General features: G+C 42.2%; 1 protein-coding gene across 1 annotated transcript in view; it reads left to right on the forward strand.

The window, feature by feature from the left end:
- The first annotated feature begins 750 nt into the window (after positions 1-750).
- Positions 751-27,360, forward strand: part of terf1 (telomeric repeat binding factor (NIMA-interacting) 1) — a 51,303-nt gene continuing 24,693 nt past the window's right edge. Inside the window, exons 1-5 of the mRNA XM_043689188.2 lie at positions 751-963; positions 18,882-18,977; positions 22,243-22,376; positions 25,689-25,778; positions 25,963-26,112. Coding sequence (XP_043545123.1) covers positions 774-963; positions 18,882-18,977; positions 22,243-22,376; positions 25,689-25,778; positions 25,963-26,112 — 660 coding nt within the window. The 5' untranslated portion in view covers positions 751-773. The remainder of the gene's footprint in view (positions 964-18,881; positions 18,978-22,242; positions 22,377-25,688; positions 25,779-25,962; positions 26,113-27,360) is intronic.

The raw sequence follows: 27,360 nt of genomic DNA on the forward strand, positions 1-27,360 counted from the left end.
GGGTTGCACTGGGAGCGGAGTAGGGAAGGTGTTTGGGGTTGCACCGGGAGCGGAGTGGGGAAGGTGTTTGGGGTTGCACCGGGAGCGGAGTGGGGAAGGTGTTTGGGGTTGCACCGGGAGCGGAGTGGGGAAGATGATCGCGGTTGCACCGGGAGAGGAGTGGGGAAGATGATCGCGGTTGCACCGGAAGAGGAGTGGGGAAGATGATCGCGGTTGCACCGGGAGCGGAGTGGGGAAGGTGTTTGGGGTTGCACCGGGAGAGGAGTGGGGAAGGTGTTTGGGGTTGCACCGGGAGCGGAGTGGGGAAAGTGTTTGGGGTTGCACCGGGAGCGGAGTAGGGAAGGTGTTTGGGGTTGCACCGGGAGCGGAGTAGGGAAGGTGTTTGGGGTTGCACCGGGAGCGGAGTGGGGAAGGTGTTTGGGGTTGCACCGGGAGCGGAGTGGGGAAGGTGTTTGGGGTTGCACTGGGAGTGGAGTAGGGAAGGTGTTTGGGGTTGCACCGGGAGCGGAGTGGGGAAGGTGTTTGGGGTTGCACTGGGAGCGGAGTGGGGAAGGTGTTTGGGGTTGCACCGGGAGCGGAGTGGGGAAGATGTTTGGGGTTGCACCGGGAGCGGAGTGGGGAAGGTGTTTGGGGTTGCACCGGGAGCGGAGTGGGGAAGGTGTTTGGGGTTGCACCGGGAGCGGAGTGGGGAAGGTGTTTGGGGTTGCACCGGGAGCGGAGTGGGGAAGGTGTTTGGGGTTGCACCGCGGGGAAGTAGATGTGAGTGAAGGAAGATGGAGGATGAAGATTGGAGGGAGGATGCTGGGGGTACCAGAAACAGAGGCCTGCCTATTGACGACGACTTCTTGGAGATGGTGGAGGTGGCGAACGGTTGGATCATGGATTTTATGTGTTGCTGCTTATATCGGTATTTCAAGGCGGGAATGTTCTCGGAATTCAGGCTGATGAGGGATGCCATGAATGGTCAGTGTCTCCATCGGTCTCTTTTCCATTTTAGACTCTGTCTGAATCAATGAAGTGGGTACTACAGATTAGAGAAGTGCTGGAAAAGCACAGCAGGTCAGGCAGCATCCGAGGTGCAGGAGAATCAACGTTTTGGGCAAAGCCCTTCATTGCCTCATTGCCGATGAAGGGCTTTTGCCCGAAACATCGATTTTCCTGCTCCTCGGATGCTGCCTGACCTGCTGTGCTTTTCCAGCACTTCTCTAATCTTGAATCTGTTCATTGCCTGTTACAAATCCTCTGTCAGCATTGTTCTTCTATTGCTTTCCTGTCAGTTTATTTTTATTACCTTTCCTGGATAGCTGTTATTTTCGCTTCCCTCTGCTTTCTCAGCCTTTACCGTGAGTCTAGTATAGTTTAGGGAAAGGTAAAAATCATAGAGAGAAATGATTGGTGGTGGTTTAACTTGAGGATCACCATACCTCAGGCAAGTGGAGATAACCTCAGCAGGTATGGGAATTAAATCCACTGTTGGCATCACAACCAGGTGTTCAACCAAATGATAACTGCAGGAGGATTACAACCAATCTTGGCTGAAGTTTGAAATGTAAACTGTAAGAGCATGAGAAGAGCAGTCATTCTGTGTTCACCTCCAATCCATGTTTGGACCAGGGCTGTATTCAGGTTGGAAGCTATGTGATCCTGCCAGAATCCAAATGTGTCATAAGAACAAGTTATTCCTTGGCAAATACCTCTTGATAGTATTGTCAAGAATGTCATTATTGATCAAGAGTATACAACAGGCCGAGTTAGATTTGCCCTGTGTTTTGTGGGCAGGACATACCTGGGTAATTTTCCTCATTCCAGGTAAATGCCTGGAGGCATGGCAAGTTCTGGATATAAGTCTTCAGTACTACTGCTGGAACACTGCCAGACATCATAGTCTTTACAGTATCCAGTGCCTTCATCTGTTTCTTGATTTCATTTGAATTGATTGAAGATTGGCAGTTGTTGAGGACACAGAAGTATACCAAGATGAATCATGCATTGGTATTTTTGACTGAAAATGGATGCAAATATTTCAGCTTTGAATTTCCAGCTGATACACGGGTTCCTCCATTATTGAGTATGGGGATATCTATGGAGCTGTCTCTTCTTGTTGTTGCATTGTCCACCATTGTTAACCACTAGATGGGCTGCAGGGCTTGGACCTGGTCCGTTGGTTCTATGATAGCTTTGCCTTCTGTTGTCGTTAGGAGAGCATGAATAAGTCACCTAGTAGAGAGGTCACCAGGAGATGGGTGAGTGACCAGGGAGGGAAGGTAGGTCAAGCACACATCAGAGACAGTGAGCTAAAAGGAGGGCAGAGATGTGTGACCGTAGATGTGTTTCATAAGAACAGACATAGTGAATGATCAAGGATCGAGGGGATAGATGAGTGACTGCGGAGGCAGGTATGGCATAGATGAATAACCAGGGGGAGAGAGAGAGTGAGCACCACTGAGTCAGGGGTGAGAAGGATAGTGGGAGTGGCAAGAATGAATAATTGGGTAGGGAGGGCAGCGATGTGTGACACAAGGATGAGCACAGACTGAAGACAAATATTATGGAAGGGATTGCTATAATTACTTCAAAGAAAGTGACCAGCAGTTATTGTAAACCTCTTTCCACTAATGTTTATTCAAATAGCAGGAGTAAGTTACTACAGATAGTCTGGAACCAAGGAGTGTGTTGAATGAAGTCAATGATTGGTCTACGGTGTGATGAGTAATTGATGATGACAAAGATTTTCTGCCCATCAACAGCAATGTGATTGGTTCCCATATAGCTGAACAGGGTGTGCATGTGAACGAGACAGTAAGATGCCATTGCATCTCTGGCAAGGAAGGTGGTGTCCTTTTCTGAACATGATTAAACAAAATTCTAAAGTTTTATCAAGGAGTTAGAGTTTTAACGTGTAGATTTATATGTTGTCTGTTCACATTTGTTTCTCTGTAGCTAGAACATGTTTATTTGTAATAAATAGTAAGCCTTGTTAAGTACAGAACCCTGATCTGTGCTTCATGAAAACCTAGTTCTAAAAGGTTTGTACACATTTATAAAATCTTCAACTTTCGTGATGTCACCAGGAATAGCAGGGCTTGATTTCCAGTACACTATCATAGTGGGGTGTAACCAGTGAATGGAGAGGGGTCATGAATGAATGACTGCCCAAGGAGTGAGGATACAGGTGACTGATCTGGAAGATGGGGCGAGGAGTGGCCAGGAGCACACTGGCTTAGTTGAAACAACAGGAAAAAAAATAGGATTACAAAGATGGTTTTGAAAATCAGTTCATGTGTGTCAGGCACTGTTCCTTTACAGTAATATGTTCAAGAGCCAACCATACAACGTGACCACATTAATGAGTAAATGCATGGTAAAGGAGCCTGTTAGCAACAGCAGTCATAACATAGCATAATCCTACCTCCATTTGAAGGGGAGAAGTTGAGTTCTTAACAGCGCTTTAAGACTATACAATGGTAATTATAATAATATGAAGACACAGCTGTCTTGTGTGAACTGGGAAATTGGGTTTGAAAATTAGGATAGTCAGATATATTAGAAGATATTCACAAAGAAATTTAACAATTATCAGCAAAGATTTATCCCAATGAGAAAGAATGACTGTTTCAGAAGTCAACTATATGTGTGCTAAATACGTTCCAAGGGTCAGATAGCTTGTAACCTAAAAAAAGAAGGCTGCACATAAAATAGTGACATTGGAAGGAATTTCGTAAGGTTATGTGTTCTAGAAAGATGCTACTGGTTTGGAAAAGGGCTAAAAATCTGTTTTCTTGTATAAAAGTGTAAGGCTGAAAGTAAGATATTACAAGCCAGTTAATCTAATACTGTAATGCGTGTTTCTTCACTGTGAATTTGCTTTAACGCAATCGAAGAATTTAGACTGTCATTTGTAGAATGTGAATTTTCCTTTTTTGTACTGGCTATAACGCGATTCCAGCCCCACTCGTTTAAATGGTACAGCTACTGTGATTTTTTTTTTATAATGTGAGATCACATGAGAACGGAACTATCACGTTATATCAGAACTGACTATATCTGTCATAGGAAACCTGCTGGAATCCATTAATAAGGAAATATTGGGATGACATTTAGAAAATCATAATGTGATCAGTGTTAACAATGCATTGTGAAAGAGAAATTCAGCTTAATTTATTACAGTCAGTTTTGGAATTAACAAGAAAGGTGCATTGAACAGATCTTATGGATATAATGTACTTGGATTTCCAAAAAAGATTTGATAATGTGCCACATTAAGCTACCACACAAGATAAGAACATGTGGTATAAGTGATAATCTGTTAACATGGGTAAAGGAATGGTTAGCCAGCAGGAAGCAGAGAGTTGGGATAATTGGGTTATTTTCAGGTTTTCAATGCAGTGCCACAAGGATCATGGACCTGGACGTTAAATTTTTCCAATCTCTATCAACAATTTGGATAACGGGACCAAACGTTTGGCCACTAAATTTGCCATGATACAGGTAAGAAGGAAATTGTCAAGGAGATGTGGAATCTGCAAAAAAAAAGGTCAGTGAAGTGAGTGAGTTAAATTTGGCAGTTGACGTATAATGTTGGAGAATGTGAACTTGCCCAATTTGTCCAATATGTAAACTATTAAATAGGGAGATTGCAAAACTCCTGAGTTTTGGAAGGATTTGGCTGTCCTGGTATATGAATCGCAATGTTAGTTTGTAGTTGCAACAAAGCTGCCAGAGGATGTTGTGGAGGCTGGTACAATCGCAACATTTAATAGGAAGGGTTTGGAGGGATATGGGCCGGGTGCTGGCAGGTGGGACTAGATTGGGTTGGGATATCTGGTCGGCATGGACGGGTTTCCATGCTGTACATCTCTATGACTATGATTCTAAGTGATTAGAAAAGCAAATTGAATGTTGGCATTTATTGCAAAATGAATGAAATACAAGAGTAAGGAAATGTTACTGCAGCTGTAAAGGCACAGTCACTGTAAGGCTTACCAGATCATTAGAGAGAGAGATGATTGGCGGTGGTTCAAGTTGAGGGTCACCATGCCTATTGCTATGATGTTTTCCCTTACTTAGTATTTTTGCACTGATTATGTACATGTCCTGATCAACTGGAATATTTGATCAACCAGCACACTGCTTGCCCACAGGTGACAGTTAATAAAAGGTTATCTGTAATAGAAGCATAATGTCGGGCATATACACATTATTCTTATACTTCTATTTACAGCATAAATCACTTAAATAATAATGCAACTTTACCTTAAATAAAACTTATTGGCAAAGAGTCTTCACACTCACACCCACAACTGACTACTCGTAAATTGTGGTAGAAATTTACGCAGTATTAGAAGAGAAATTGACTTCAAATTGATCAACTGTTGACGTTTCATGTGGCCATTCAGTTGAACAGCAAATATATTCACATTGAGGTCAATAAATGAAATCTATAATAATTAGACAGAATAGTTCTGTAAACTTTGTGGAATTTGAGGTATATAATTTTTAATGGTTCAAGTGTACCTGTTCACAAGGTGTGGAGGAGCCAGTGTTGGACGGGGGTGGACAAAGTTAAAAATCTATGCTACTTTCTCCCTGCCCCCACCCTCCTCTAGCTTATCTCTCCACGCTTCAGGCTCTCTGCCTTTTTCCTGATGAAGGGCTTTTGCCCGAAACGTCGATTTTGCTGCTCGTCGGATGCTGCCTGAATTGCTGTGCTCTTCTAGCACCACTGATCCAGAATCTGGTTTCCACTATCTGCAGTCATTGTTTTTACCAAAGTTAAAAATCACACAACACCAGGTTATAGTCCAACAGGTTTATTTGGAAGCACTAGCTCCCTTCATCAGGGAGCAAAAGATTACAGTGTCATGCAACTGAAATAATATATTGAACAAACCTAGACTTTTGTTACATTGTTCATCTTTTAGAATGAGTTGCAGGTTTCTGTTCGTTAATATGTAAATCCCAGAATGTCTTTTAAGTCACGATCACGAGATAACATAAAGTTTTATAAATGAAAGGTAACAACTTTTAAGCCGAAAAACTATGTCGTGTTCTTCGCAGCCTGCAGCACATAATCAATGAGGATGAGCACCTCGCCAAGACCCTCCCTCTGCCTCCACTTTTCACCTTTTAGCAATTGCCAAACCTTAAACAGACCATTGTTCATGGCAAACTGCCCAGCTTTGGGGACAACATCGGCCACAAAACCATAGAGCCCTGTCATGGCAACCAGCGTAAGACATGTCAGAGTGTCAACACGGATATCACCATTACACGTGGGGGCACCACCCACCGTGTATGCGGCAGGTACTCATGTGACTCTGCCAACGTTGTCTATCTCATATGGTGCAACCAAGGATGGCCCGAGGCATGATACATTGGCGAGACCAAAAAGACACTACGATAACGGATGAATGGACACCGCACAACAATCACCAGACTGGGGTGTACCCTTGCAGTCAAGGAACACTTCACCAGTTAGGGACACCTGGTCTCGGATCTTCGGGTGACTTCAAGGCAGACTTTGGGATCGGCATCAACGCAAAGTGCCCAAGCAGAGGCTGATAGCCAAGTTCGGTACCCATGAGGATGGCCTCAACTGGGACCTGGGGTTCATGACACACTACAGGTGACCCCACTACACTATACATATTCTCTCTCTCACATGCACACACACGTGTATATATACACACACGCAGACACACAGCCACCCCACCCCGCACACTCTCACCCATGCACACACCCTCTCACAGGGTTATGCACCATCACACTCTCAAACACACTTGACCAAGTTTGCATATACACAAACACACACTCTCCCACATGCAGGCACATACTCACACTGCTCTCTCTCTCTCACACTCTCTCTCTCTCTCTCTCTCTCACATGCAGGCACATACTCACACTTCTCTCTCTCTCTCTCACTCTCTCTCTCTCTCTCTCTCTCTCTCTCTCTCTCTCTCACACATGCATGCATATACAGACACAAGTCTATATGGTGGTTTTGTGTTTGCAGAATTATATTTGCAGATACATTCTATTTTGCTCAAAAAATGCACAACCCCAGGCAGTCAATCCATGTAATATTTTGTAAATTCCACTTTGGAAATAGAACCAGCCTGACTCAAGATTTGGATACAGACAGACTCTAACCTTGCATCTTTAATGCATTGTCTGAGCTGAGATTTCACTTTGTTAAAAAAATTTAAACCTTAAGTTATCTCAAGATTATGACTTAAAAGTAGTTCTGGGATTTACCTATTAACCGAAACCTGCAACCCATTTTAAAAGATGAAAGACTTAACAGCAATCTAGGTTTGTTTGATATATCAATTCAGTTGCATGCCGCTGTCATCTTTTGCCATAAATTCTGTGTCTTATGGTCCTACTCAACAAATACCTGATGAAGGGGCAGTGCTCTGAAAGCTAATGCTTCCAAATGAACCTGTTGGACTATAACCTAGTGTTGTGTGATTTTTGACATTGTTCACAGGGTGCCAGTTAAAACAAAGTTTGCTGTATATAAATGTGTTGGAAGCAGTTCAGAAAATACTTTTCTGACTAATACTTGAAATGACTTGATTGTTTTTATGAGGAAAGTTTGGACAGGCTAGCGTTCTAGCTCCTGGAGTTTAGAAGAATAAGAGGTGACTTGATTAAAAAGGGATTAAGGCAAAAGACGGAAAATTACAGACCGATTAGCCTAACCTTGGTCATGGGTAAGATCCTGGAAACCATTATAAAGAATGAGATTTCTGAATAGTGTATGGTAAAATAGGGCAAAGTCAGCATGGTTTCATCAAGGGAAGGCCATCCCTGACAAATCTGCTAGAATTCTTTGACAAAGTAATGAGCAAGTTAGACCAAGGACAGCTCATGGATGTTATCTACCTGGACTTCAAGAAGACATTTGACAAGGTGCTACACAGGAGGCTACTGAGAAGTTAAGGGCCCATGATGTCAGAGGCAAGATACTAGTGTGGATTGAAGCTTGGCTGTCTGGCAGAAAGCAGAGAGTGAAGATAAAAGGCTCCTTGTCAGGCTGGCAGCTGGTGACAAGTGGTATTCCACAAGGCTCAGTGTTGGGACCACAACCTTTCGCTTTATACATTAACCATCTAGATGAAGGAACTGAGGGCATTCTGGCTAAGTTTGCAACAATACAATGGTAGAAGGACAAATAGCATTGAGAAGGTGGGGAGACTGCAGAAGGATTTGGACAGGTTAGGAGAGTGGGCAAGGAAGTGGTAGATAGAGTATAGCGTGGGAAAGTGTGAGGTCTTGCACTTTTGTAGGAGGAATAGAGGCATGGACTATTTTCTAAATGGGAAAGCTCAGAAGTCTGAAGTGCAAAGAAACTTAGGAATTCTAATCCAGGATTTCCTCAAGGTAAACTTGCAGATTGAGTCAGCAGTTAGGAAGGCAAATACAATGATGGTGTTTATTTTGAGAGGACTTGAATATAAAAGCAGGGATGTACTTCTGAGGCTCAATAAGGCTCTGGTCAGACCACATTTGGAGTATTGTGCGCAGGTTTGGGCCTCCTACCTCAGGAACGTTGTGCTAGTCCTGGAACTTGTTCAGACGAGGTTCACAATGGTCCCACGAATGAAAAGCTTAACATATGAACATTTGATGACTCTGGGTCTGTACCCGAAGCTTAGAAGGATGAGGAGGAATCTAATTCAAACATATAGAATACTGAATGACCTTGACAGAGTAGATATTGGGGAGATATTTCCATTGTAGGAGAGGCGAGGACCTGAGGGCATAGCCTTAGAGTAAAGGGAAGACCGTTTAGAACGGAAATAAGGAAAAATGCCTTAAGCCAGAGAGTGGGGAACTTACAGAATTCATTGCCACAGAAGGCTGTGAAGGCCACGTCATTGAGTATATTTAAAACTGAAATAAATTCCTGACTATCAAAGGGTTACGGGGAGAAAGTGAGAAAATGGAGTTGAAAAGCATATCAGCCATGATTGATTGGCAGAGCAGACTCGATGGGCTGAATGGCCTAATTTCTGCTCCTCTGTCTTATGGATTAAAACCTGTAAGATCCTGAAGGGTCTTGGCCCAGTAGATATTGTCTTGGCCCAGTAGATATTGTGAGTGATGCTGCTCCTTTAACAAACTTATGTGGACATTGGTTTTTTTTTTCAGAGAGGTCATAACAGACAGATTCTGAAAAGTCTAAGTTGAAGGGTTTTGGGTGCAATTTAATTATAGCTAATAGATGCTGCCTCAGGAAGAAGGTGTTCAAGTTTAAAAAAAACACTTGTACAATGAAAGTGGAGTGGCCAGTTCTCCCAGCTTAGCTTTTTTCTGGTCTGGCTATTCAATGAAAGCAGTCAGGCAGTCATGTTTTGAAGCTGCTGGACCCAAAGAAGCAGGTCCATGCTGGTCCTGTCTCTCTGATATCTCTCCTGTAAGCCCCTGTGTTTGATTTTACCTTTTGTGCCAAGGGCTGTTTATAGGGGTTGTTGCAAGTATTTGGAACAGCATCATTAAGTTGGGATGATTGGTTCATCGGTTGGTTTTTCGGATAGATTAAGTTATTTGGTATTCTGTTCTCTTTAGTTTGTGTTTCATTTGGTAACCTTGTACGGTAGTGCCTCGACTTACAAACTTAATCCGTTACGGGACCCTGTTCGCGAACTGAATCAATTTTCCCATTGTTCGGATATTTCCGGAGTCTTTTCTCATTTTTGTCTCTTGGAGGTTGATGATGCCACAAGAAAACGATCCAGAGAAACTTGTTTTTTCCTTTGTTGCAGAATTTTCCGAAAATGGGACATCACATTGTCATTTAAAATGTTCACCTTCGTTCGTACCTTGAATTTCGTACATACATTGAAGCAAAATTTTAGGTACAATCCTGTTCTTAAACCGATTTGTTCGTGAACAGCGTCGTTCGTATGTCAAACCGCTACTGTATGTAAATTCTGTTTTGTTTTAAACTAAGTGGTTTGACCAACTACATCCACGGTGGCACAGTGGTTAGCACTGCTGCCTCACAGCGCCAGAGACCCGGGTTCAATTCCCGCCTCAGGCGACTGACTGTGTGGAGTTTGCACATTCTCCCTGTGTCTGCATGGGTTTCCTCTGGGTGCTCCGGTTTCCTCCCACAGTCCAAAGATGTGCAGGTCAGGTCAATTGGCCATGCTAAATTGCCCGTAGTGTTAGGTAAGGGGTACATGTAGGGGTATGGGTGGGTTGCGCTTCGGCGGGGCGGTGTGGACTTGTTGGGCCGAAGAGCCTGTTTCCATACTGTAAGCAATCTAATCTAATCGAATCCCTCCCAGAATATCCACTTTACATCTGCTTAAAACAACTAGCAAATTTAGGGACCTGGCTACTTTCTTGAAATGTTTTGAGGGGGTCTGGCCTGGTTCATAACAGATTGGGTGCTCTTTGCGGGATTTGTTCTACAGTTCTGATTTGGGATTAGGGTTGTTGGACTCGAAGGCAGCGAGTAGTAGGTGTTAATGTTTTTGGCTGGAAATGCCATTCAAGCCTCTAGAGATGGTTAAAATTCAATTGAAAATGAAGCAACTTGAGTTAGAGGTAAAAGATAAGGAAAGGGCAACAGAAATGAAACAGTTTGAATTGTGATTAAAAGCAGAGGAAAGAGAAACAGAACAAATTGCTTTGGCAGAACAAAGAAAGAGAGAAGAAAGGAAGAAAAAGAAGGAGTTTGATTTTCAGAAATTGGCACTTAAACAGGAAAGTCAGCTCAAAAGAATGGAGATGGGGGATCTAAGATATCTGCAATCTGAGGAGATCACACTGTAGAGCTTTGCATCACAGCACAAGCAGGACAATCCTTTAACCCACCCAACCCAGGCCATCATGATATCTTGGGAATCTGGAAAGATCGTGGAGTCCCAAGAAACTTCTAAAAATTAACTTACCTGTGTTTCCAGCCATCCAGAGATGCCAAAAAAGGGAGGAGGAGCATCCGAGGACCGGTCTGCAGTTCAGCCTGCAGCAGCCTCTGAACCGATTATTCTCTAGGCCTTGGTGAATGAGCTCTCGAAATCTCTCAAGATGCTGGGGAAACAGATTGAAGAGGAGCTGGCTCCAGTCTCTCTCATGCTGCAGAAGCATGAGCAACAGCTGGGAGACCTGGAGAAGAGGACGGATGAGGTGGAGCACAGGGTCACAGTGGTGGAAGCTGATGCCAGTTCATCCAAGGATCGGATCCAAGCCCTGGAGACGCAGGTCTGTAATTTGCGTGACCAGGTGGATGATCTTGAGAACGGTGGCAAGAGAAAAAACATTCGGATCATCGGTCTACCTGAGGGTAAGGAAGGTGAGTAGCCTGCGGAATTTGTTGAGGACAGGCTGCTGAAATTCCTTGACTGAGAGGCTTGAAGATAGAGAGGGCTTACCCGGTCGCAGCGCGGAGATCAGGTCTGGGTCAACATCCTCGTCCTCTCCTGGTGCGGTTCCATCATTACCGGGATAAGGAGAGAGTCATGGAGGCTTCCAGACTCCAGGGGAAGGATCCAAAGGCCCTAATTTATGAGGGCTCTAAGATCAGGTTCTTTCAGGACTTCTCAGCGGCGGTGATCCAGAAATGAAAATCTTACGACGATATCAAGAGAAGACTGAGGGAGCTTGGGATTCAGTACTCCCTGAGATACCCGGCAGTGCTTCAAATCACCTTAGATGGATCCATACATCTCTTTGACAAGTCAGAGAAGGCAAGAAACTTTGTGGACAAACTAACCCAATTTGAATAATTTTAGTATAAATAGTGTTGTTTGGGTATGTATTTATTATTCTGTAAAAGAAACGAAGGAAGTCCAGTTGGAGCTTTATCTTTTTTTCCTCTATTAATAATAATTTGGTTTAAACTATGTGTGGTGGTAGTTGAGATGTACATTTTCAATTTCCAAGTTCGAATATACCAAAGGATGGGTGGGATGTTTATTCTACTTTTTTAAAAAATGTTTTTTTATTCATATTGGTATTCTATGGGGTGTTTATTCTTTTCTGCTTGTGTTTGCGGTGTGGCTGTAGCTGGGAGAAGTGAAGGTGATTAGGATGGTTAGATGCCTACTTATGGGCAGTTTGGGATGGGTAGTTGCCCCCTCTGGACAGTGGGTGAGTTCCCCTACTCAGCACTGTTGGTGCTTTATATGTTGGTTTGTTTTTTGTTGTTTTTATTCTCAATAGTTTTGTAGATTTGTAGTTTTTATATTTGGTGGATCATGTGACACTAAGGCTCAGCAGTTTGTCGTTCGGGTTCCTCCTCTCTGGAATTTAAATGTTTAGATTAGATTAGATTACTTACAGTGTGGAAACAAGTCCACATCGACCCGCCGAAGCGTAACACACCCAGACCCATTCTCCTACATTTACCCCTTCACCTAACACTACGGTCAATTTTAGCATGGCCAATTCACCTAACCTGCACCTTTTTTGGATTGTGGGAGGAAACCCACGCAGACGCGGGGAGAATGTGCAAACTCCACACAGAGAGTCGCCTGATGCGGGAATTGAACCCGGATCTCTGGTGCTGTGAGGCAGCAATGCTAACCACTGTGCCACCGTGCCGCCCACAAATGTTATTGCAGAAGATTATGGCTAATGATTTAATTAAATGGTGTACGTGGAATATCAAAGGAAGTCACTCACCAATTAAGAGGAAGAAGGTACTCTTGAGTCTTAGAAAGGTGAAGGTGGATATTGCTTTGTTACAGGAGACACATTTGGATGACAAGGAGCATCTGAAATAACAGCAGAATGGCTTTGACCGAGTTTATTTTTCATCATTTATTACCAGAAGTAGGAGAGTGGCTATATTGGTTAGGAAGCATCTCCCATTTAAGTTGTTGGAGTGTGTTAAAGACACACATGGGAGGTTTGTAATTCTTGAAGCTTTGATAAATGGGGAAGAAAATGGTGTTTTAAATGTTTATTGCCTTTCAGCTCATCCCCTTAAAGTTTTGGTAGACGCTTTTTCTAAACTGATAAGTCTCAAGTCCCAGCACATCATTGTAGGGGGAGATTTTAACTGCCTCATGGATCCCATAGTAGAAAGGTTGCCCAAAGATCCTTCAATATCCTCTGTAAAAACTAAACAGTTAGTGGGTCTGTGCGAGGAGTTAGGATTGGTGGACGTCTGGTGGTGTCTCCAACCTACTGTTAGGGATTTTATGTTTTTCTCCAATCCACATAGATGTCACACTAGAATTGTTTTTTATTTAACCCCTGAGGTAACCCTGGATTTGGTGGCATCTTGAACGATTGGTAATATTACCATCTCTGATCATGCTCCAGTGTACCTTATGGTTAAGATTAAGGACGTTACAGTGGGTTTGAGGTACTGGCGAATGGATCCCTTTATCCTCAAGGATAATAAGTATGTGGACTATTTCTCTAGGGAGTTTCAGGCATTCCTAGACATCAACATAGGTTGATAGCTCATTCGTTCTCTGGGGAACTGCCAAAGCCTATGCTGGGGGGGGTTCGTTATTTCATATCCTGCCAGTAGGAAGCGGCAGAAGGGTGAGCAGCAACGTCTCCTTGGTTGAAGGCAGCCGCGAAGGCCCACTTTGACAGACCCTTGATCAAACTACAGAGGATTACGGCACTGCAGTCTGCACTAAATTCCGTGCTCGTGCAGACAGCAAAGAAGGAGCTGGCTTTTGCAAAGCAAAGGTTATACGAGCATGGTGACAAGCCATGTGGTGACAAGTACTTAGCGTATCTTGCCAGAAGGAGGAGTGCCCCACAAGCCATTACAGTGATCAGGGAAGGGTCTCGGAACCTAACATGTGACTCGAAAAAGATTAATGTGGCGTTCCAGAGATTTTACTCTAAGTTACACCAATCTGAGGATTGTGAGGAGGGGCAGGCCAAAATGGAATCCTTTTTTAGAGATATGAAGCTCCTGAGTGTGACTCCCAAACAACAGTCCTTTCTAAATGCCCTGTTATCAGAGCAAGAAGTGCAGGAAGCTGTGAGGCAGCTTCAGAGTGGAAAGGCGCCTGGTACTGATTGACTTCCCAGTGAATTCTATAAGGAATTTATAAGTATACTGTCAGGCCCGATGCTCAATATGTTTAATGATTCATACAGTCATGATTGTCTCCCACCATTTCTGAGAGAGGCCAATATTTCACTTATCCTTTAAAAAAAGGGAAGGACCCGGAAGACTGTGCTTCATACAGGCCCACCTCACTCTTAAATGTGGACTTTAAAATCCTCTTTAAGGCTGGAGACTGTGTTGCCTTCTATTGTTAAAGAGGACCAGATGGGTTTTATAAAGGCTCGCAGATCCTCCAATAATGTTAGGAAGCTGCTTAATGTTATTCAAGCATGCCAACAGCAGTCAATACAGGGATTGGTGATTTCTTCAGATGCAGAGAAGGCAATTGACCGAGTTGAGTGGCTGTACCTTTTCTATACTCTAGAGCGGTTTGGTTTGGGCGATGTCTTCATAAGATGGGTAAAGGTTCTCTATGGTTACTCCCTCGCAGCGGTCACCACCAGGTACGATCAAGCAATTTTAATATTTTTAGGGGCAGCCGGCAGGACTGCCCCATTTCACCACTGCTTTTTACGTTGATGATTGAACCATTGGCAGAGGCCATGCGTGGGGATCCAAATATACCAGCTACAGAAGTGGGGTCAAAAGTACATAAGATTTCGTTGTATGCAGACAATGTCTTAATTTTTTTGACGAATCCAGCAGTTTCAGTGCCTCACCTGATACTGTGCATTTACACGTTTGGCACCTTTTCGGGGTACAGCTCCTTTATTTGGTATTGTAGTGGTCCCTCATTAAATTAGCCAAACTGCAGTTGCCTCACAGATTGGGGGGAGTGGACCTTCCAGACATTAAAAATTACCAATTAAGCTCGCTTTTGTCCTATATGAGTGATTGGGTTTGTGGAGATCCTGTTTCAATGTGGCTAGATATCAAAACCTCTCAGACAAGGCGCCCCCTTACCAGTTTGTTGTTTTTGAACAAAATGAGGACAGTGAGGGAATATTGCCATAACCCAATAGTCATCAATACTGTTAAAGCATGGAGGGCAATTCGGCAGAGGGAAGGTAATATTGTTAAACCATCTTTGTTTACACCTTTAGTGGGTATGCTGGGTATGATAGATTCAGGATTTAAACGTTGGGCAGCTAGGGGTGTGTCTTGCATGGGCGATTTATTTGAGGGAGACGTAATGATTTCCTTCGATCAGTTAGTACGGAAGTACGAGCTACCTAATTGAGACCTCTTTTGTTTTTTATTCAAGTTGGGACTTTATTCAAAAAAAGACCACAGTTTTGTCTGATCCCTACAAATCTGACATAGAGAGGGTACTGCTAAGAGTACACTCTATGTCAGTACTTTATATCATCAATTTGGGGGTGCCACCTCAGATGAGTTTGATTGACTCTGCAAGATGTGGGAAAGAGAGCTGGGTGTTGAAGTCTCCTCAGAGGCATGGGAGGATATTTGAGAGAATGCAAGGAAGATATAGGAGATGCTGTTCTGATTAAGCAACATCCCTATAGGCATAACCCTCAAGTTGGCACAGTATCAAAGGAAGATTGAACACATTCTCCAAGACAACATAGTCAAATTGTGTGATAGTGACTGGAGCTCACTCATAGTAATGGTGCCAAAACCAGATGGTACCCAACAGTTATGTGTAGACTATCGCAAAGTCAATGCAGTTGCAAAGACTGATACGTATCCGATTCCGAGTTTGGAAGACTGTGTTAAGAAGGTGGGACAAACAACTTATATTTTTAAGGTGGACTTGCTCAGAGGATGCTGGTATCTTTGTCAGAAAGAGCGAGGGCAATTTTGGCTTTCGTAACGCAGAATGGACTGTATCAGTTTAAAGTCTTTGCCATTGGATATGAAAAATGCGCCAGCCACATTTCAGGACTAACCAATAAGGTCATTGCCGGAATAACCAACTATATCGTATAGACAGATGACCTGGTGATTTTTAGTCACACGTGGAAGAGCATTTGCAAAATTTATCAGACTTGTTCAGTTGACTTCGGAAGACAGGCTTGGTGATAAACATGGCTAAAAGTGAATTTTCCAAAGCCATTCCTGGGCCATGTTTTTGGACATGGACAAATGACCCCACGGAATGCAAAATCAAAGGTATTTGGGCAGTTTCCCATACCATCGACAAAACGTGCAGTGCGATAGTTCCTGGGATTGAGTGGATTTTGCCAAAGATTCATACCAAATTTTAGCAGTATGGCTGCTCCACTCACTGAATTGTTAAAGGCAAGAAGTTTCAGTGGACAGCGGACTGTCAGAAGGCATTTGCAGCCTGAACACTTTTGTTTATCACTGCCCCGATATTAGCCACACCTAATTATGCAAAGCCATTCAAGGTGGCTATTGATGCAAGTGATGCGAGTATTGGTGCTGTGCTCTTGCAGGAAGACAACAAAAAGATAAAAAGACCTATCAGATATTTCTCCAGGAAATTGAACATCAGCAAAAATATTCTACAGTTGAGAAGGAGACTTTGAGCTTGGTGTTGGCGTGGCAACCTTTCAATGTTTATGTTACCAGTAATGTATCTGAGCTGAAAATGTGTTGCTGGAAAAGCGCAGCAGGTCAGGCAGCATCCAAGGAGCAGGAGAATCAACGTTTCGGGCATGAGCCCTTCTTCAGGAAGACCTGACCTGCTGCATTTTTCCAGCAACACATTTTCAGCTCTGATCTCCAGCATCTGCAGTCCTCACTTTCTCCTAGTAATGTATCTGAGACAATCATATACATTTGACCATAACCGATTGTAGTTTGTGGAGAAGTTGAAAGTCAAAAATGCCAGACTGTTTCGATGGAGTTTGTTGTTACAGCCATTCAATTTGAAAATTGTGCATGTGGCAGGATAAGAAAACATGATTGCTGACACACTATCAAGCTTGAATATGAAACAGGTGTTCAGTAGCAGGAGTGAAAGACTGAAACAAAATCTAGTCGTGCATGTTCGCTGTTTACAGTCAATATAGTGTGTGTGTTATAGAACATAAATAATTTAAGGTGTTTTAACATGAAGCCATCTTTGGATATTGATGGTTCATTTTAAAGGGTGCGATGTGACGATGTTGCTCCTTTAACAAAGTAATGTGGACCTTGGATTTTTTTTTCAGAGAGGCCAAAAAGACACAGATTCTGAAAAGTCTAAATTGAAGGGTTTTGGGGCCAATTTGATTATAGCTAACAGATACCTCAGGCAGAAGGCTTTCAAGTTTTTTTTAAAAGTCTGGTACGTACAATGGAGTGGCCAGTTCTCCCAGCTCAGCTTTTCTGTGGTCTGGCTATTCACTGAAAGCAGTCAGGCAGTAGTGTTTAGAAACTGCTGGACCCAAAGAAGCAGGTCCATGCTGGTCCTCTCTCTCTGATATTTTTCCTATAAGACTGTGGGTTTGATTTTACCTTTTGTGCCAAGGGGTGTTTATGGGATTGTTGCAAGTATTTGAAACAGCATCATTAAGTTGGGATGATCTGTTGGGTTTTTGGATACATTTAGCTATTCAGTATTTTGTTCTGTTTAGTTTGTGTTTCATTCGGAAATCTTGTAAATAAATTGTGTTTTGTTTAAAAATAAGTGGTTTGACCAACTGCATCCCTCTCAGAATATCTGCTATACATCTGCTTAAAACAACTGCAAATTTAGGGTCTTGGCTACGTTCTTGAAATGATTTGAGGGGGTCTGGCCAAATCCATAACAATATGGGGGGGATGTTTCCTCATACCAGAGAATCTAGAGCTAGGGAGTCAATGTTTAAAAATTGGGAGTCTTCCATTTAAAACAGATGAGGTGATTTTTGTTTTCCTGATGGTCAAGAGTCCAACCTGTGTGTGTCCACTTTTGAGAGTCTAAGTTTGCAACTGGCAATGGCTCTACTTGGTTATTAAGGCATCAAGGTCTGATCAACACTATCTAAGGTTAAAAGAGAAAGTGTGGAATCATATTCTTCAGTTCATTCTATCTGCATTTATTATCCAACCATTTTTTTATTTGTGTGTATGGCTTCCATCTGTTTTCCATTTGATTTTTCTGTGCCATATTCATCATGTACCCACTGATGTTGCATCTGAGGAGGTAACCTTTGGTATACCATTCTCTTAAGAAGCTTGCTGTCGAGAATTAACCCCTCTACCCTTACTTTATGTCGCTAGCTCTGCAGATATTGTGCATTTTATAACTGTAGATTATGAAAAGAGAAAGTAAGGACTGCACATCCTGGAGATCAGAGTCGAGAATGTGGTGCTGGAAAAGCACAGCAGGTCAGGCAGCCTCAGAGGAGCAGGAGAATCTACATAAGCTTTTCATCAATAATAGTATAATGTAGATTATGGAAGACAGTACCAATTGTGAGCAAGATATTTCCAAATCACACTTTGTGTATAAATCTATCAATATCCCCGCAACAGCAAATCCAGATTTGAAGCTGACAATGATTGTCTGAACGCTAGTCTTGTCTGCTTGATCTGTTGCTTGCCCTCTCTAAATTGCTGCAACTTGTCACTGAAACTGAGGTTTCCTCTGGGTTCCCTTTTAATTTCTGTTATTGTTAATTTTTCCCATCAAAGGAATTCTCTTGCCCATCTCTGCTGCTATTTCCTGGATCTCACTCGTCCCAGAAGCCCTTCATCCTGTAGCTCCTTAAACATGCGCAATGTTGTTTGAGCACTTGGTGATCTTTCTCCAGCTCCATTATGTGGACTCTATAGTCTTGATAAAATATGCAATAGTGAAACAACACACCTCCAGTTTGATCATTTTAAAACTGCCTTTTAGAAAAAAAATCTTGTACAATGAATATACTGTGCTAGGCATGTCACACAAGCTTAGAATGCAGTAATTATGACAAATGTGTTTCTCTTCTAGGTTTACTTCAGCACCCATCTACTACAGAGTCCATTCAGGAAAAGAAGGTGTATGTCTGCCAAATCCTGTCCCGAATTGTTGAAGGGAAGAATCTTGGTAATTAATTTGTTTTACTATACAGTTTATTATTCCCCAAATTGTGTATAAATTACCACAAGCTACCTTTAATTTAACAACTTATTAAGAAATGTCACAGACAATCAAATACTGAAACAATTATTCAAAGTATGTAAGTTAGCTTGCTGAGCTTGAAGGTTTATTTTCAGATATTGCGTCACCATACTAGGTAACATCATCAGTGAGAGTCTCTCTGGTGGTATGTCCCGCCTCTCTATTTATAGATCTTTGTTTCTTAAGGTGGGTGATGTCATTTCTGGCTATCCTTTTCAAGGGAAGGTAGATAGAATTTAAGTCGATGTGTTTATTGATGGAGTTCTGGTTAGAATGCCATGCCCCTAAGAATTCTCATACGTGTGGGTCTTTGTTCTGCCTGTCCTAGGATGTGTGTGTTGTCCCAGTCAAAGTAGTGTCCTCCTTTGTCTGGATGTGTAGAAACTAGTGATGGTGGGTGGTGTCATTTGGTGGCTATTTGGTGTGCTAGTTTGTCCGATGTAGTGCTTTTTACAGTTCTTGCATGGTATCTTGTAAATGGTATTAGTTTTACTGGTAGCATCTAATGGATCTTTTAGGTTCATTAATCACTATTTAAGTGTGTTGGTAGATTTGTGGGCTATCATGATGCCAAACTTTGGGTCTGCAATGTAGATGACACCTTTGTCATCACAAAATGGAACAAATTAGAGGAAACATGCAACACCATCAACAATACCCTGACAGACATAAAATTCACAAAAAAGGAGAATAACCACAAATTCCCATTCTTAGACTTGACAGTTGAACGTACAGTTAATGGAGAGCTTCAAGCCAGCATCTACAGAATAACAACAAACACCAACCAAATACTTAACTCCAGAAACAATCATCCTAACACCTACAAACGGAACTGCATCAAGACATTATTTCAATAAGCTACATCACACTGCAGCACCCAAGAACTACAAAAGGCAGAAGAAAAATATCTATACAATGTTTTCAAGAAAAATGGGTACCCAATCAACACAATCCACTGATACCTCAGAAACAAACCCAAACAAGCAGACACAACACAAACAAAAACTATAGCCACATTACCTTACATCAAAGACATATCAGAAGTGACTTCCAGACTACTCAGGCCCCTTGGCGTCATGGTAGCCGCACGAACCTACCAACACATTTAAACAGCAACTAATGAACCTAAAGGATCCATTAGATATTACCTGCAAAACTAATATGATTTACAAGATACCATGCCCAGAACTGTAAAAAGCACTGCATCAGGCAAACTAGCAGGAAACTTGCCACCAGGATACATGGACACCAACTAGCCACCAAACAACGCCACCCACTATCACTAGTTTCTATATATACAGACAAAGAAGGACACCACTTTGACTGGAACAACACACACATCCTAGGACAGGCGAAACAAAGACACATGTGTATGAAAATTCTTAGGGGCATGATATTCTAACCAGAACTCCATCAACAAACACATCAATTTAGATCCGATCTCCCTTCACTTGGAAAAAGGAACCGGAAATGACATCACCCACCTTAAGAAACCAAGACCTATAAATAGAGAGGCAGGACATACTGTCAGCACTTCACTGGAGACTCTCACTGATGATGTTATCTAGTATGGTGATGAAACATCTGAAAACAAACCTTCAAGCTCAGCGAGCTAACTTACATACTTATCATAAACCTGAGCTGCAAATCTTCTCAAAAATTGCTAATAATGATTTAAACTTCACTGCATGTAGCAACCAAAATAAGACCCCTCAAGTAAGCAAGTTAAGTCTCACAACCCAACCTAGCTATTATCAGATTAATGTGGAATTTAACTATGAATCCATCCAGTTGTGTTTGTCTCTGGATGTCCAGGGTTCTGCTTTTAAGGAATTCTGGAGTTGAAATTTTGTGCAGTTTGCAATCCTTCAAATTTGTAATATGACATTATTGGGTAAAGAGTAGAGCTGGAAAAAAGCACAGCAGGTGAAGCAACATCAGTGGAGACGGGGAATCGACATTTTAGGTCGGAACCTTTAATCAGGACTGGGGAGGGGAAGGGGGTGCTGCGAAACAAATAGGGTGAGGTGGGTCAGGCTGGGGGAGAGGTGGGTGGGTGGGATGACGATAGCTGGATGCAGGTAAGAGGTGGCTGTGATTGGTTATTGGGAAGGGTGGAGCGGATAGGTGGGAAGGAAGATGGACAGGTAGGGTCAGGTTAAGGGGGTGGGGTGGACAGGGAAGGCTGGACCTGGGATGAGGTGGGAGGGCGGGGAGGTTTGGAAGCTGGTGAATTCTATGTTAAGGCCATATGGTTGTAAGCACCCTGGGAAGATGAGGTGTTCTTCTTTAAGCTTGCATGTGGCCTTGGGTTGCCAGTGGAGGAGGTCCAGGATGGACATGTCATTGGGGGAGAGGAAGGGGGAGTTGGAAGAACCTTGTACTTTACAGGAATCTTGAATGTTTCTTCATCTCTTGCACAAACCAAGATGTTCCACAGCATTATTTCTGATCATTTTGCTGTTATTTTCCCAAGTATGAGATTTCAAGGGCTCCTTCAACTGTCTAGGTCACCATCCAAGCGTGTCTCAATTGTGGACTCCCCAGTTTGAATATGGAGCTTATTGCAAATTTGCAAAGTGACTCCTCATCAGAAAGCCTCCTCTGCTACACATATACTGCTCCGGACCAAGTCTTCAACTGCACATGGACTGGAATAGCTAGGTTGCTACCTGGTTGTTAAGGTGATAGGTTTGGAAGATGCTATTGAAGAAGTGTTGTCAAGCTACTGCACTGTGCACTGTAGAAATAAACATTGCAGAGTCAGTTCAAGATCCTAACCAGAAATAAGAAAATTGCAAATGCCTGTTCACCCAAAACTACCATTTTTGTTACAATGATGCAGTTTTCAATCTTTACACTCTGTCTCCTCACCACAAGTTGCTGAGTGATTTACAGTTTAATGCTGCCTATGTTACACTGTTATATTGTTAGAAAATTCTGTGTCAATAACTTAAAACATGAATTCTGTTTGATAACTAAAGGTAATGTAGTTCACATTTTAGCTTTTCATAACTTTGTGCACCTCCTGTGCAGCCTTAATCCTGTATGCCTCACTCAGTCTAAGAACCCTATGATCTGTATGCTCTCGTTTGCTATGATATGCCTGTACTGCTTTTCACTCTGCTTAGGTATTAAATCAAATTAAATGAAATCAACAAGTCTTTCTTTTTTAAATTTTGCACTTCAGGTGTCCAATTTGACCAAGATGATTCAATAACTCCATTGGAATCTGCATTAATGGTTTTGACTGAAATGGCAGATAACAAGCACTTAAAGAAAGATGCACTGTATTCGGATCTAAAGCAGTTGCTTCAAGTTCGGGTTAGTTTTGTGGTTCAAGTGGTGACTGTTATGCACGGTGTGTTGAGAAAACCATTTTGATTTTCTGCTTTAACAAACTATGCTAATGCAATCTAAAGCAAAAACCTGCCTTGTCCAATAGGTACCCTGCAGGTCAGAATGTGGCCCATGGAAGTGTATTTGCAGCCACCAGTCCTTATACAAGATACACTGAAGAACAGACTGTTTCCCAAAAATATTCAATGGGAAACTCTTAGGGATAAAATAGACTGTGGTTGCATGGGCAGCAAGCAGGGGAAGATAATGAATTTCAGTTTGCAGAGAATAGAAACACAGAAACAAAAGCAGACATTGCTGGAAAAGCTCAGCAGGTCTGGCAGCATCTATGGAGACAAATCAAAGTCAACATTTCAGGTCCAGTAACCCTATGAGGAAAGGTTAAGCTTTTCCAACAATTTTTATGTTTTTGTTTCTGATTACAGCATCTGCGGTTGTTTAAACTTTTAACAGAAGTGCACTATAAGTTGGGAGGGTGTGATGCAAGGAGGTTGAAGGACAGACATTGAAAAGACATTGGAAAAAGAAGACAAGGTGCTTGTCCTCATACACAGGTGTCAGACAGCAAAAGGACTGCAGTCAGAAAGAGCAGAACAGCCTGTCTGAGTCTGTTGTTTGAGTGTTTTAACGACTGAGAGAGTGACATTGTGTGAGAGTTGTGTGAGTGAGGCTGTTTGTGTGTGTGTGGTTAAAACAAGGGCTCTGCTTGGGTATAAATTGTGAGAGTATGTGTGTGTGTGTTTGCGTTTGCAGGCATCTAAGAGAAAGCTGAACACACCAAAATCACTTTTTGGATAAGCAGTTGCAGATTTAAACCAGGTGAGGGAAAATTACTTGTCTGAACCGGTCGTGAATTCAATACCCAAGAGTGCAGTAGATGCTGAGATATTGAGGAAATTTAAGGAGGAGATAGATTTTTGATTAGTAATAGATTGAAGTGTTGTGGAGAGCAGGTAAAGTGATCTTGAGGCTGTGATATGATCAGCCATGTTTGTGTTAAATGACAAAGCAGGCTTGAGGGGCTGAATTTCCTATTCCTGATCTTAGTTCTTATGAGTTAATTTATTTTTATTTAGTTCTCCTGCTCCCTTCCTGAAATTCTATCCATACAAAGACAGGAGAGGACAAATTTCAAAACTGAAAGACAACTTATTTCCCTTCCTATTTCTTGTACAAATTCCACCAACTTAAGTGCATACCGCCGGACGTGAACACAAGGTCAGGATTAGTTAAATCCAACTCTTTCAAACATCTCCAGTCTCTCCTTGTTCCCTTGTAATCAAGTCTTGGGCCTAGTCTGTGTTTCTCAAAGTCTGCTTCTTAAGTGAAAGGAAAAAAGGATGGTTTAACTGTTAGCTCATCTAATTGGCACTTTAATGATCATCTTTATTAATTATTCACTTCTTTATGTATGAATTTATTGCTTTCACATTTTTGTTCAAGGAATGCATGGTTTCTTTAAACCTCAACTTTTATTTTGAAATTCATGTTTAATATTGCCATAAGAGTTATCTTTCAAAAATGTGCTCATTAGTTCATTAAATGGAAAAAAAAAAGACAAAATTTGGCCATCACCAGAAAAAATTGAAAATCGCACAATACCAGGTTATAGTTCAACAGGACTATAACCTAGTGTTGTGTGATTTTTAACTTTGTCCATCCCAGTCCAACACCGGCACCTATAAATAGGACTGTTAGCATTTTTAGAGAGAACTATTTCAGTCGAGATATATCTACATTGTAAAGCTGTTTACATAGCGCTTGTCATTGTGAATTTATTTTAATTGTAAACTGAAACCCGAAGTAGATGTAACTACTTAAGTACGGGAATCTTCACTTGAGATAATTCTCATGCATGCAGTTATGACCAAGTGAGGTTTGGGAATCAACTCCCCTCTGTAATATTGTAGTTTGTGAGAAAATGACTGGTTCTCTTAAGACCAGATTGTGAGCAATGAATACAGTAGACTAGATTGAGTGAAGCGCAGGTAAATTACTGTTTCACCTGGATGGTGTCACTGATGACTTGGATTGAGATGAGAAAGGAAATAAACAGGCTGGTGTTACATTTTTTGCAACTGAAAGAGAAAGTGCGTGAGCTGTTGGGAGATGTTAGAAGTGGAATGGAGTGGACCCGAGTGTCCTGGAGTGAACGGACTCTGAGGAAGGCTGACAAAGGAGGAGAGAGAAATATGTATCTGGTAATGGCATCCTACAGGAGATCGTGGAAATGGCTAATGATCTTTTGGATGTGTGTGCTGATAGGATGGTACCTGAGGATGAGGGGATTCCCTATCCCTGTTATATAAAGAAACAGAGAGGCTGAGGGCCAAAGTGTGGGGGATGGGTCGGACATGACTGAGGATTCACAACCATGGAGGTGGAGAATCCTGTGATGAGGGGAACAAGGTGGACATTTCAGAGGTCCCCTTGTTGAAGCTGACATCATTGGAACAGACGCAACAGAAATGGAGGCATTAGGAAAATGGAATAGTCTTTGCTAGAAGCAGGGTGTGAAGATGTATGAGGATTTTGGGGAGACAAAGCTCAGACTGGATGACTGCTTTGCAGTACATACTTACCTTCTGTCCCCAAAAATGACCCTGAGCAGCTAGGTGCCTGCCACTTCAACACATGACAATGTTCCCTCGGTGACATCTATGTCTCGGGCTGCTGCAGTGTTCCAGCGAAGTTCAGCATAAGCTGGAAGAACAACATCTCATTTTCTGCTTGGAAACCCTGCAGCCTTCTGGACTTGATATAGAGTTCAATAATTTTAGGGCATGACTCCCACCCACCAGGCTTTGCTATCATATGGGCTACTACTAATTGTCTCCCATTAGCAGCTATCTATTCTCCCATGGTGACTTATACCCATTCCTTTGTCTCCTCAACTGTTACTCTCTCGCTGTCTGAGTTCCATCTCCACATATCGTTTACTCCCTTCCCCACAATATATTTAACATGTATATCAACTTTTCCTAGATACAATTAGTTCTGAAGATGGGTCACTGGACCCAAAACCTTAACTCTGCTTTCTGTCAACAGATGCTGCCGGACTTGCTGAGCTTTTCCAGTAAATTCTGGTTTTGTTTCTGATTTCCATCATCCATTGTTCTTTGGCTTTCAAGTTTTCTAGCATACTGGTTAATCCCCTGGGTGGGATGGGGGAAATATATACAATCAGCAATTGCTACCCAGGATCAGTGACATCAGAAAATCTTTTGCTTTTATTTGAATCACCTAAAAAGCTTTCTTCTTACTTTTGCTTTGTAGAGTGTGGCAGTCTGTATGGAAATGGGAGATTTTGAGAGAGCTTTTGAAGTTCTGGAGCGAGAATTTCAAGATAACTTGGATTCTGACCAGGTATTTGTGTTTCAATTCTCCTGTATTTAAAGATGTTGCAATGAATCTCCTGTTTCTAGCAGCGGATTTTCTGTTAAATGTCACAATTTGGCAGTTTAGTTTATTGATCTCTGAGACTAAATTGTTAGACTATATTTTGTGTAACTTTTGTGTTTTACTTATCATCTTGCTTATTTTTTTTCAGCCTTTAAAAAGGAAACTATCTTTAGTTATCAGTAAGAAAGATCTGAACCATAAATTCCTCAACAACTTCAGTAGTGAACGATTAATGGATGTAGCTGCATCACTTGCAAACAAACTACTAAATAAGGAAAAGTCACAGTTTCTAGTCCAAGTAAGTGTTACTTCCATCAACTTGATTTTTTTTTCTTGTTGCCTCTTTGAAATAATTGAAAACTCTGACAGTCCCTCAGAATAGAGGGTGAATTGCTTTCTCTCTGATTCGATGGGTTTTCAGATGACTGAAAGCTAAGTGTATGATGTGCACTCTTTGCCGCGGGTGGTGCTTTAACTATTGGGTAGATGAGTTTTTCTGAGATTTTTGTGCTCCCTTCAGCTTTGCCTGTCCGGGTTCCTGACAAAGTCTTTGTGTTCAACCAGCCTCTTCATTTTGCTTGGTCACAAGCTAGGGTCTTCCATGTGGGGCCTTTTCAGGAATGCTTAGAGGGCATCCCTAAACTGTTACCACAGTCTTCTTGGGGATCTTCACCTACGAACATGTTAAGAGTAAGTAGGCAGGCAAGAGGCTGGAAGAACACAGCAAGCCAAGCAGCATCAGGAGGTTCAGAAGTTTACCCTTAAGGTGAACCCTCAAGGTATAACCCTTCTACAGGACTGGGGATCAGTGTAGGGGAGCTGCAGATAAAGGGGGTGGCGGGGGCAGGATGAAGAAGTAAGGATAGCTAAAGACAGGTAGAGGGTATGACCTAGTTGGTCAATGGGAGGAATGAATCAGGTTTGTGGCAGTGAGGAGGAGGGGCTGGGAAAGGACTCAGGGGATGGGGAGAGAGGTTATTTGAAATTGGAGAACTGTGTTGAGTCCTCCAGGCTGTAGAGTGCCCAGGCAGAAGATAAGATGTTGTTCCTCCAATAGGCGCTATGGATTGTTTTGGCAGTGGAGGAGACCAAGGATAGTCATGTCGGAAAGCGAGTGGTTGGGGGAATTGAAATGGGTGGTGACTGGGAGGTCTGGTCTGTGAGCCCAGCTGTGATGCTCGGTGAGCTGTTCCCTAAGTTTACCTAAGAGTAAAATAATTGATTAAGTGAGTAGGCAAAAACTTAGCAAATGAAATATAACGTATGAAATATGTGAGGTTATGCACTTTGACAGGAAGAATAAAAGAGCTGAATGTTATTTAAATGGGGAAAGGCTGTAGTAAGCTGCAATTCTGAGGTATTTAGAGGTTCTAGTGCATGAATCACAAAAAGCTAGTATGCGAGTTCGTTGGGTAGTTGGGAATGGCAAATGGAATGTTGGCCTTTATTTTAAAGGGAATGGAGTATAAAAAATAGAGAAATTTTATAAAAATACAAACAGTTTTGCTAAAACTGTTCAAGGCACTGGTTAGACTATAGCTGGAAT

Source organism: Chiloscyllium plagiosum, unplaced genomic scaffold, assembly GCF_037043375.1.
Source record: "Chiloscyllium plagiosum isolate Xiang-an unplaced genomic scaffold, Cpla_swu_hap1 HiC_scaffold_4, whole genome shotgun sequence".
Classification (NCBI taxonomy): Eukaryota; Metazoa; Chordata; class Chondrichthyes; order Orectolobiformes; family Hemiscylliidae; genus Chiloscyllium; species Chiloscyllium plagiosum.